General features: G+C 46.5%; 1 protein-coding gene across 1 annotated transcript; it reads right to left on the bottom strand.

Annotated features, from left to right (window-relative positions):
• Window positions 1-10,501: 10,501 nt before the first annotated feature.
• On the bottom strand, window positions 10,502-11,231 carry LOC109762165 (alpha-amylase/trypsin inhibitor-like). Its single transcript, XM_020320986.4, has one exon. It carries the CDS (start codon window positions 11,130-11,132, stop codon window positions 10,671-10,673), a length of 462 nt encoding a protein of 153 aa, XP_020176575.1. The 5' UTR covers window positions 11,133-11,231; the 3' UTR covers window positions 10,502-10,670.
• Between the last annotated feature and the right edge of the window lie 930 nt (window positions 11,232-12,161).

Genomic DNA, 12,161 nt, shown 5'->3' with positions numbered 1-12,161 from the left:
AAAGTCCGTCGGAATCATGTTAGCATTAGCTGCATTTATGAAATCTGGCAGATGGATGTCAAAACAAGTTTCCTTGCCAGTTTTCGTAAGGAAAGGTTGTATGTGATACAATCAGAAAGGTTTTGTCGATCCTAAGGATGCTAAAAGGTATGCTAGCTCCAGCGATCCTTCCATGGATTAGAGCAAGCATCTCGGAGTCAGAATATACGCTTTGATGGAGTTATCAAAGTTTTTGGGTTTATACAAAGTTTGTTAGAAACTTGTATTTACAATAAAGTGAGTGGGAGCGCTACAACATTTCTGATAAGTATATGTGAATGACATATTGTTGATCCGAAATGATGTAAAATTTCTGGAAAGCATAAAGGGTTGTTTGAAAGGAGTTTTTCAAAGGAAGACCTGGATCAAGCTGCTTACATATTGGGCATCAAGATCTATAGAGATAGATCAAGACGCCTGATGATACTTTCAAAGAACGCACACCTTGACATGATTTTGAAAGAGTTCAAAATAGATCAACAAAGAAGGAGTTCTTGGCTGTGTTACAAGGTGTGAGTATTGAGTAAGACTCAAGACCTGACCACAACAGAAGAGAGAGAAAGGACGAAGGTCGTCCCCTATGCTTCAGACGTAGACTCTACAGTATGCTATGCTGTGTACCGCACATGAAGTGTGCCTTGCCATGAGTTGGTCAAGGGGTACAATAGTGATCCGGGAATGGATCACATGACAGCGGTCGAACTTATCCTTAGTATCTAGTAGACTAAGGAATTTTCTCGATTATGGAGGTGAAAAGGAGTTCGTCGTAAAGGGTTACGTCGATGCGAACTTTGACACTAATCCGGATGACTCTCAGTAGTAAACCGGATTCGTATAGTAGAGCAATTATTTGAAATGGCTCCAAATAGCGCGTGGTAGCATCCACAAGATGACATAGATATTCGTAAAGCACACACGGATCTGAAAGGTTCAGACCCGTCGACTAATAACCTCTCTCACAAGCATAACATGATCAAACCAGAACTCATTGAGTGTTAATCACATAATGATGTGAACTAGATTGTTGACTCTAGTAAACTCTTTGGATGTTGGTCACATGGTGATGTGACCTGTCAGTGTTAATCACATGGTGATGTGAACTAGATTATTGACTCTAGTGCAAGTGGGAGACTGTTGGAAATATGCCCTAGAGGCAATAATAAATAGGTAATTATTATATTTCCTTGTTCATGATAATCGTTTATTATCCATGCTAGAATTGTATTGATAGGAAACTCAGATGCATGTGTGGATACATAGACAACACCATGTCCCTAGTAAGCCTCTAGGAGACTAGCTCGTTGATCAATAGATGGTTACGGTTTCCTGACCATGGACATTGGATGTCGTTGATAACGGGATCACATCATTAGGAGAATGATGTGATGGACAAGACCCAATCCTAAGCCTAGCACAAGATCGTGTAGTTCGTTTGCTCAGAGCTTTTCTAATGTCAAGTATCATTTCCTTAGACCATGAGATTGTGCAACTCTCGGATACCGTAGGAATGCTTTGGGTGTACCAAACGTCACAACGTAACTGGGTGACGATAAAGGTGCACTACAGGTATCTCCGAAAGTGTCTGTTGGGTTGGCACGAATCGAGACTGGGATTTGTCACTCCGTGTAAACGGAGAGGTATCTCTGGGCCCACTCGGTAGGACATCATCATAATGTGCACAATGTGACCAAGGAGTTGATCACGGGATGATGTGAGTTACGGAACGAGTAAAGAGACTTGCCGGTAACGAGATTAAACAAGGTATCGGGATACCGACGATCGAATCTCGGGCAAGTAACATACCGATAGACAAAGGGAATTGAATACGGGATTGATTGAATCCCCGACATCGTGGTTCATCCGATGAGATCATCGTGGAACATGTGGGAGCCAACATGGGTATCCAGATCCCGCTGTTGGTTATTGACCGGAGAACGTCTCGGTCATGTCTGCATGGTTCCCGAACCCGTAGGGTCTACACGCTTAAGGTTCGATGACGCTAGGGTTATAGGGAAAGCATGTACGTGGTTACCGAATGTTGTTCGGAGTCCCGGATGAGAACCCGGACGTCACGAGGAGTTCCGGAATGGTCCTGAGGTAAAGATTTATATATGGGAAGTCCTGTTTTGGTCACCGGAAAAGTTTCGGGTGATATCGGTAATGTACCGGGACCACCGGGAGGGTCCCGGGGGTCCACCAAGTGGGGCCACCAGCCCCAGAAGGCTGCGTGGGCCAAGTGTGGGAGGGGACCAGCCCCAGGTGGGCTGGTGCGCCCCCCCACCAAGGCCCAAGGCGCATGGGAGAGTGGGAGGGGGCAAACCCTAGTCCAGATGGGCCTTAAGGCCCACCCTAGTGGCGCCCCCCCTCTCCTCCCCTTGGCCGCCCCCCTTGGATGGGATCTAGGGCTGGCCGCCTCCTCTTGGGGTGGGAACCCTAGAGGGGGGCGCAGCCCCCTCACCCCCTATATATAGTTGAGGTTTGGGCTGCCCAAGAAACATGAGAACGTCTCTCTTTCGGCGCAGCCCTACCCCTCTCCCTCCTCCTCCTCTTCCGCGGTGCTTGGCGAAGCCCTGCGGGATTGCCACGCTCCTCCATCACCACCACGCCGTCGTGCTGCTGCTGGATGGATTCTTCCCCAACCTCTCCCTCTCTCCTTGCTGGATCAAGGCGTGGGAGACGTCACCGGGCTGCACGTGTGTTGAACGCGGAGGCACCGTTCTTCGGTGCTTAGATCGGAATCAACCGCGATCTGAATCGCTACGAGTACGACTCCCTCATCCGCGTTCTTGCAACGCTTCCGCATCGCGATCTACAAGGGTATGTAGATGCACTCCCCTTCCCCTCGTTGCTAGGTTACTCCATAGATTGATCTTGGTGATGCGTAGAAAATTTTGAATTTCTGCTACGTTCCCCAACACGGAAGGGTCTTAGCTGTCCATTCCGGTGACGGGGCCGGTCATCGGTGGTGACAAAGGCGCGTGAGGCGGCAGCGACGGGAACGACGGAGCCACGAGGGCGGGAGAAAGAGGCACACAACTTTTACTCGACCGTGCAAGCGCCAAGTATATTTAGGCGGCTTGGAGGGTATTTTCGGCGGGGGAGTAAAAATTATACTCCCTTGTAGATTTTAGGAGTTCGGCTAGGTGCGACATAGAGTAGTAAAACCGAAATTGTACTCCTCTATAGCCGGATAGGGGATCGTCTAGAGTTGGCATAAGGTGCCTACTGCCATATCAATCATGTGTATAAGTTAAACATCGCACAGTTACAATCTAGGAGCATTATAAAGTTTTCATCAAAAAATCGGAAAAAGCTAAGGGGAGATAAGCCAAAAAGAACATAACTGTAATCCCGTAGGCTTCTTTCCACAACTATTTCTGTGAGGCAGCTAAGTTTCAGATATTTCTGAAGAAGCTCCTACGAAAGAGAAGTGTCCATAGTAGGGCGGAGAAAGCTCATAAGTATCTATAACACGTGATTGATCCGGAGCAAAAAGTAAGGAGGAAGTTTTAGATACTTTCAGTAACTCGGGCTTACGTTATGCACCTATCACCCTCCTCCACTCCACATGTCAGTGACGCATAAAAATTGTATTCAATGGTGTATCATATGCCATCGATCCCATTTTGCACTATCTAGTGTGTTGGGATATCCTCCTAGTGTGGGATGTGAGGAGATGGCAAATTGAAGCCTTTAGGTGGCCTAACAGCTATGTAAAAACTCACTGCGCATTAGGGTTGTGACATAGGGTCATTTTAGTGTTTCACAAGGGAAAAGGGAGAGGTTAAGCCTCCTATCCAGTAACTACCACCAAGGGTGGCAAAAATCAGGATAGCCTCAATTGGAGAAGAAGAAGAGAAAACCAAGAGAGAAAGGGAAAGGGAGGGAGATTGAAGTAAGAGCTTGCCACCAAACAATGTGATCTCGTTTCCAAGGCTGTGAAGTCCAGATACACTACCATGTCTCCTTCAATCTGTGATTCTACCGTCTTTGATGAGATTGTTTCAATTCCTAGCTCCTGAGCCACAAATCTTGTTGTTATCATCCAAGATAGCGAAATCTTGATGTATATGAGAGACTCCGGTGCTATATAGAGAAGAAATTGTTGTGTTGGCTTCGGCTAGTGGTTGTACCCCAATTCAGAGTTTTGTTTACGTAAGAATTGGTGTGTTGATTTCTGTTGTTGTTCTATGTGGTTTGCCTAGCACCAAACATATCTGAGTATGGATGTCTGATGTGTAGCATTGGACTGGAAAATTCAAAAGAAGTGTTTAGTTTGGTTCTAAGTTTTGGGTGACCAAACTTACCCTATATGTTGATGTGCATGTTTCTTTCCGTGTTTGAGAAATGATTCGTGAATTAGTGCATAGAGGTGGTGCTGAAGTTACTTTGTTTTGCTGTAGTTTATGAGATCATCATCAAGCATGTGCTAATTTCCAACAGAGTGTTATCAGAGCTTTGGTTGCTCAAGAGGTTTTTCAATCCCGGTTTGTTGATTGTTGCTGGAAGTTTTGCTCACAATGGCTTTGGAAGAAAGCGTTATGATACGTGGCATGATAAAACTTGATCCTCCCAATTATTCATTACGGAAGCCCATGATGTAAGACATCCTTTATTGCAATGATTTCTATGAGTCAATTGTGAAAGATAATATACCCATAGGTGACATGGAAGAAGAATGGGGAGTGTGTGCAGAAAGGCAATAGGTATAATTCGTCTTTACATCAGTCATAATATATTCCACCATGTTGCAAATGAATAAAGTGCATATGAGATATGGTAGAAATTGAAGTATATGTATCAGAGGAAGACATCCGTGAACAAGGCCTCGATAATCAAAGGACTTGCAAAGCTTGAGTACCGAGATGGCATTAGTGTGATTGATCACTTGAATGTCTTTCAGTACCATATAAATCAACTCTCAGTCACGAAGAACAACTTTGAGTAAGGTGCAAACATTGTTGTTGCTGAGTTCCTTGCGTGATAGTTGGAACACACCTTTTGTGTCACTTAGCAATTCAGCTCCAGATGGTAAATTGACTATGGAGATGGTGAAGAATGGTTTGATCGACGCATAGGGGATGGGAAAACAACAGAAATATGGCAACACAACAGGATCCCATGTGACTATGCTACGCGCCCTATAGTTTTCTTGTGACCCGGCCGGCCTCAGCTTGTTAGTGAGTTAACTAATGATATCTCTCAGATGGAAACAAGAGGTAGTTTGAGATGTTTTCTTGCTAATTGATGCCGACCCAATTTTAAACATTCCACTAAGTACCGGATAAATTTCAGATTTTTGGGCATGGGGCCATAAGAAGAAGGGGGAATTCACAGTTTGGCCAGCCTATAGGATATTGATCATGACCAAGATGACCGAGAAGCATGGCTTGATGGTCGTTCTAGTGCATCAAATAATGCTAGAGAACAAAAGGCCTGGATAAATTTTGGCGGGTTAAGGTCCCCTCTAAATTGAAGGTCTTCCTGTGGAGGCTTTTCCAGTGTTCGCTGCTCACGATCGATATATTTAATAATACAAATATGGCATCCACTCATGTCGGGTGATTTGCGGAGCCGAGGACTAGTGGATGCATTCTCTAATTCCATGTGGCTTGATGTGTATGGGCGTTGTCCAGTTCAGAAATTGCTGGATCATATCCTTGCAATGACGGAGCCTGATGCGAGAAGTTGGATCTTCTCCATGATTGATTCTTCACCACATGTGGAGTTCACCAAGCTAGCCATTGCACTCTGGGCGATATGGTATTCATGTCGTAAGTGATACATGAACCAAATTCCTCTGGCCACTCATATTTTTATATTCATATTTTTGTCGGCTCTCGATATGTCACAACCAACAACAGAGTAGACGCAAACAGGGATGCATCAACTTGAAGGTGTTTGAATCTTGCTCTTTCGTTCATGAGGGTCGTCTCTCCAATATGGAGGCATGCAATTTAGCGAAACATGCTCTGCATTAGGAGACGGGAGCCATGTATGGTTTATAAAACCGCATGTTATCTCGTTATTCCTGTAAGCTTCATTATTGATCAATAAAGTGGAGTATGTTTTCCAAAAAAAGTTACATCAACTTCACCGGCCGGAAATGCATCTCAGGAGGTCCTATTTGACACTAACTACGTCAAATGGTCGACCTTTCGCATAGGTAGCGAGCAAGCAGGCCGACCCATTTAGCGCTCCTGATGTAGCGACAAGGTCGAGTCCAGCGATTAGGTAGACTGGGTGTTGTTGCGGCTTGGACACCATATTGATTTTTTCTAGTGGGTTTTATGTTTTCCATTTTTTTTTCCTGTCCTTTTTCTTTAAGAAAAACTCAGGAAACAATTTATTTGAAAAATGAACACTCTTTTGGAAGACGGTCATTTTTTGAAATTTTGAGATCATTTTTGGAAAACATGAAAAAGTAAATGTGATTTTGAAAATTTTGTAGGAATGTAAATGTTTTGGAATTCATAAATAATTTTGAAAATTGCGAACATTTTAAAAATTTTGAGAACATTATTTTGGAAATGCGGGCATTTTTGAAATAGTGAAAAAATCATTTCTGAAAAATGCGGGCATTTCTAAAATTTTGAGAACATTTCTGAAAAATGCGGGCATTTCTAAAATTTTGAGAACATTTCTGAAAAATGCAATCATTTTTTGGAAGTTTCAGTACATTTTTCAAAAACACTATTATTATTGAATTTTTGAAGATGTTTTTATAAAATGGCAACATTTTTTGAAATTCTAAACATTTTTTGAAACCTTTGACATTTAGTGAAAATGTGAACAATTTTGATTTTTGTGAACATCTTTGAAAAAGAAAATGAAACTGAAAAAAATAGGAAAAGGAAAAATAAAACTCAAAAAACCCGAAGGAAATCCGTTACAAACTTGTAAATATAACAGGAAAAACAAAAAGCAAAAAAGACCAAATCGGAACCTTCTAGAAGGTTCGTAAAACTGGATTCCTTACAACTGGGCCGGGCCATCTATCTAACTCGTTCGCTCGCTTCGGCCTATGTGTTTTGGCGATAGTTTGACGCAACGACGGTCAAATAGGTATTACCTTGTATATTTCCTCATGAGTAAAGTATTTTTTAGTTGGAATGAGTATACTTATTTTTGTTGCTCCTTATCACTCTAGCTTACTCTCTCTCTCTCTCTCCTCATATATTTACGAAAATGATAAATCCCGAACGTACGGGATTTGACCATGGCGAATCGAACTTTTTTATGGCAATTTTAGGGATGCGAGGATGACAAGCTTAGTTGACACACATGACAATTCCCTGACAAAAAATACAGTACACACGATTTTGACATGCTTGCTAACTAAAGTTTCCATCATTGCATCGCTAAAATTTACATAAAAACATTCAATTTTCCATAGCCAAATTCCGAATGTTTGGGCGTAATTGGAGTCCTATATTTATGGATAATATGTTCCCAGCTACTACTCCTCCGTAAGTAAAAAAACCCTCAGCCCAATAGACATGAAATCCAAATGAAACAGCTGCCAAAAAAGAATGAAAACAAAGAAAGCCCAAACGACTCAACATAGAAACAGAAAGGGGTGAGTCTCTCTATGTAGGACAACCTCCCCTGGCTCTCGAGGGGCGACATCGAAGCGGCCCCAAACCCTAGCCGCCGCCACCTCTCACCCCTCCCCCTCCTCGCCGCCACTCAAGGAGGCTGTCGGCTGATACGCGTCTCCGGGTGATGGTGTCGGCGAGGATTTGCTGCCTCGCACCGGTGTGAGGGGCTTTGGAGGCCAGGGCGGAGACTTTGGGTGGAGATGGCGGTGTCGATCTCTCCGGTGGATGGCGCGCGTAGGTGATGGCCGTCCCTTACGGCCGCGTGGGCGGTGTGAGGGCAGCGAGGTCTTGCTGCAGCGGTGGGTGGCTCTTCATCATCCCGGCCCCTTCCTCTCGCGGTGGTCTCCTCTTGTCGATCTGGTGGTTGCCCCGTTAGATCTGGCCGGCAAGGATGGGGTGGTGGAGCCTTGTAACGGGGGAAACCCCTGGTCGATTTCGCGCTGACCTCGACGGCGACGGTGCTCCGGTGCCGTTCTCCCTCTTGAGCGGGTCCAGCTTCTTGGTGCGCCCTCTCCTCACCCATCCTTCTCCGGACGAAAGTCTTGGCCTTTTGGCCGGACGGCGAAGGCATTCTGGCATTTTGGTCTTCCCTGGAGGCTCCGTTCAAGGGGTGGTTGGGGGTTGTGGTCCTGGTGCGTGGTGGTTGGTGGCGGCAGCGGTGCTCGGTTCCCCTGGTTGCCGTCGTTGGTGGTGGTGTGTGTGGGTCCTTTCACATCTTTTAGCGGCTACTCTCCTTGTTTGCTGTTTGTCACCGGCCGGTGGTGTTCGTCCGCGTGTATGGCATGGTCTGGACGAAGGGGAGATATCGGTCCCTCCTCCGGCAATGGTCCGAGGCGGCAGACGACGGAGTCGATGTCTTCCTTGAAGCGGTCTGCATCTTCATGTCCACGGCAATTGCTATCGTCGGGTGGCTGCGGTTTTGTCGTTCTGGCTGCGCAGGATATCCGACGGCTTGATCGTTGCCTCTCTTGGTGCTTTGTTCGCTGCTTCTGCTGGTGGTAGTTATATGCGCATGTATTATCTCAGTTTTTGGTCAAGCCTTTGCCTATGTAATTTAGCACCATTGTATCTTAGCCAGCTGATGGCTTCATTAATTTGAAGTCGGGCCTTCATGTCTTTTCTCTAAAAACAAGAAACAGAAAGGGGCCAATGCGAAAAATGACGACGACGCACTAGCCTGCGGTAAAAACAAACTGAGGGCCTCTTTGATTCGCAGGATTTTAAAAACGTAGGAATATGAAAAGTATAGGATTGGAGTGTCATGCTCACTTGAATTTTATAGGATTAGCAAGGAGTATTTGATTTCACATGAAAAGTAAAGGAATTGTAAAAAGTGGTTGGAATGGATGTTAGATTTCCTATGAATGTAGTACAAAAGATTTCAAAGGAAAAAATTCTATGGGATTTAATCCTATGAATTAAAGGACAAACGTAGGAAAAATTCCAAAGGATTTCATTCCTTAAAAAATCCTATTGAATTTCTTTGAATCAAAGGAGGCCTGAATCTGGATGCTTTATATCGGACACTGCAGATGTTTGATGAGAGTTATATAATTCTTACTTTCTTTTAGAAAAGGAGGATGACCCCCGGCCTCTACATCTGGGAGATGCATGCGGCCATTTTATTGATTATTTTCGAGGACTTTACAAAGTAGAACAACAATATGCCTTAATCCACCATCTTGGCAACATCTGCCGCTACTCCTATCCAAATGATGAAGGGGTGCAAGCTAGGCCACATACCCAGACCTCTCACCTAAGCCTAACATCTAAAGCCGGAGGCCCCGACCGAGCCATCTGCCGGGTCCGGGGCTCAAACCGGTCCGACGCACTCACATGTGTCGTCGCCGCCATCTTCCACTGGTCCATCTTCAGAGCAGATTGAGGTGACAACCTTGGCAGGTCCTTCACGATCGGCGCCACCACGACGCCAAACGACGACCTCCACCTACGCGAGCCTTGGCAGGTCCTCCGCCATTGACGCCACCACGACGCCAGACGACGACCTCCACCTACGCGAGTCCATCTCCAAGCAACGGACGTAAATCCATGCTAGGATAGGCCCGCACCACCGCCGTCGCCCACCACCCACAAGCGCCACCCAACCCTAAGGTTCCCAAAGCGGCGCCTTCAAGAAGGGAACATCACCATGAGCGCCGCCGCCGCCCAACAAAGTTAGGGCTTTCGCCCGGGAGACCTAGGGGAAGGGGACGAGAGGAGATCAGTCCATACCGACGCCTCCAAGGAGGGGAACGATGCCCTCAGGCGTCGCCGTCGGCGCGGCCGGTCATGGCCGGCCAGGGATTTCACCCGAACTAGATCCCCGCCACCAGCAGCGCCTCCTGTACAGAACCGGCGACCAAGAGGAAGCGCGGCCCGACAAGGCTGGCCCGCATGCCGACCACGGGAGGAGGGGAGACACCAGATCGCGTGCACCGACCGCCGCAGAAGCCTCCGCCAACGACCACCGAATCCCACCGCTCGCGCGGCCGGGACGCCAGATCCACCACCCGCATGGCTGCTAGCCGGCCGTGTCTTGCCAATGAAGCCGCCGCTCCAGATCCGGGGTTCCCCACGCAGAGCAGGGCAACCGAGGCCCCGCCGCCACCATCCTTGGCGCCCCGGGCTTGCCCGGCGGCTGCCTCAGGCGGCGGCGAGGAAGGGAAGAGAGGGGGCGGGGGGGGGGGGGGGGGGGGTGGTGGTGAGGAGGGGCGGCTATGGTTGGGAGGGGCGGCCAGGTGCAAGGACCATATAATTCTTACTTAGATGAGATTAGAGAATCCAACTCAAGGTTCGGAGTGGTTTGTGGCGATCAAATCTGCAATTTCCGCAGCAGTGCATGTACATGAACCGATCACAAATTTATTTGTTCCAACCCTTTTTATTCATCAACCGACAACAATTTAACAGTCCACACCATAGATCATACGCATACAGCTCACAAGCTTTATTTATTTGTTTTCACTTGAGTACTTTTATTCTACATGCAGTACTCCATCTGCCAGTAGAGTACTTCGCTTGATCGCTTCATTACTTGGGCAATTCGATCGTCATCCATCTGCCGGTCGCACCAAGTGTACTCCCGACTCCCGAGACGGTCGGCAGGTTGCACTCCGCCGCCGTGACCAGCGTGGCGGCGAACTCCCGCTGCGCCTCCCTCGGGCAGTCACGTCTGTCACCAAGGCGGCCCTCCACCACGTGGCCCTCCTCCGCGCGCACCCCATCCATGAGGACGCGCAGTGCCTCGCACCGGCAGTAATCCGGGACGACCGCCAGCTCCCGGCAACACCGCTCCTTCACCAGCATGGGCCGGCTGGGACCGCGGCCGCAGACCCGTTTGATCACGTAGGTGTGGCAGGTGGCTAATGCGTTGTGCGGGAAGGCCACCCCTGGCTGGCACTCGTCCTCAACGCTCTCCAGGGCGGCCACGGCGGCGAGGACTGAGAGCAAGACGGCGCCGGAGAGGAGGAAGCGACGATGGTTGGATGCCATTGATAGTTTATTTGTCGTTGATTCAATCTCTTGGCCTAATGGGCAAGGATAGTGTCCATGATCTGCAGCTAAGCAGCTACATGTATGGATTGAGAGAGGCAAGAGATAAGAGTGCAAAGCGCGCAAGTAATGCTCATTTCTTTCTTGTTGGCGTTTATTTGGAGGTTCTTGCAACTGAATTTGGAACGCTCCTCCAAACTCCGTTTTCCTTCGACACATGTAGTTTACTTTCTGTTTTCTTTGGATAACATTTTTCCTTTTTCCCCTTCCGTTTTCCCTTTTTCTTTTGTCCTAGTCTTCATGTGTTTCAACAATAATTATCCCGCTAATGTTATTTTTAAAATTTTCCAGGAAATAACTAATTTTTGTTTACGGTCTACATTTTTGTTTTGATTGTCATGCTTTTGTTTCACAGAAAAATAGTTAACACGAGCGAGTTTATCATATTTGTTCGTGCAATATGAAACATTTCCAATGTCATGTGAAAATATTTTTCCTTGAATAGATGAACGTATATAACGGACAATGGTACATATTTTTATGAAAGATTTTCTTTTGATATGGAACATATTTTCGTGCAGAAATAATCTTTGAAGTTGTGTGAACATTTTATTTGACAGATATTTTTCCCTGCAGGGGGGGGGGGGGGGGGGGGGGGTATAGATATATACTAAGGGAATTGCTGCAATTTCGATGACCGCTATCCTATGGCGCGAGATCCCTCGCATGTTCGTTTTGAACACTGCCATACAAAAGGAATTTCAGGTGCTTATGAACTAGCTAGGATTGCTAGATTTTCACCCTCTAGCACTTGGTTTGATGATGCCCCTTGTGCATCACCTATTTACTTGTAAATGATGCTATCTTGATCACAAATTAATAAAGGATTGTTGAATTTTCGGAAAAAGGGATTACTCATGTACAAAAAAACATAGATCAACTCACGTGAAATACTTTGTACTTCCGGTGAACTTCTATAATAGATCTGAGTACTTCGCAAAAAAATCACATGGATTTTTTATTTGGGAC

This window comes from Aegilops tauschii, chromosome 6, assembly GCF_002575655.3.
Source record: "Aegilops tauschii subsp. strangulata cultivar AL8/78 chromosome 6, Aet v6.0, whole genome shotgun sequence".
NCBI classification, from domain to species: Eukaryota; Viridiplantae; Streptophyta; class Magnoliopsida; order Poales; family Poaceae; genus Aegilops; species Aegilops tauschii.
The sequence above is the reverse complement of the archived record's forward strand: the minus strand, read 5'-3'. Positions and strand labels throughout refer to the sequence as shown.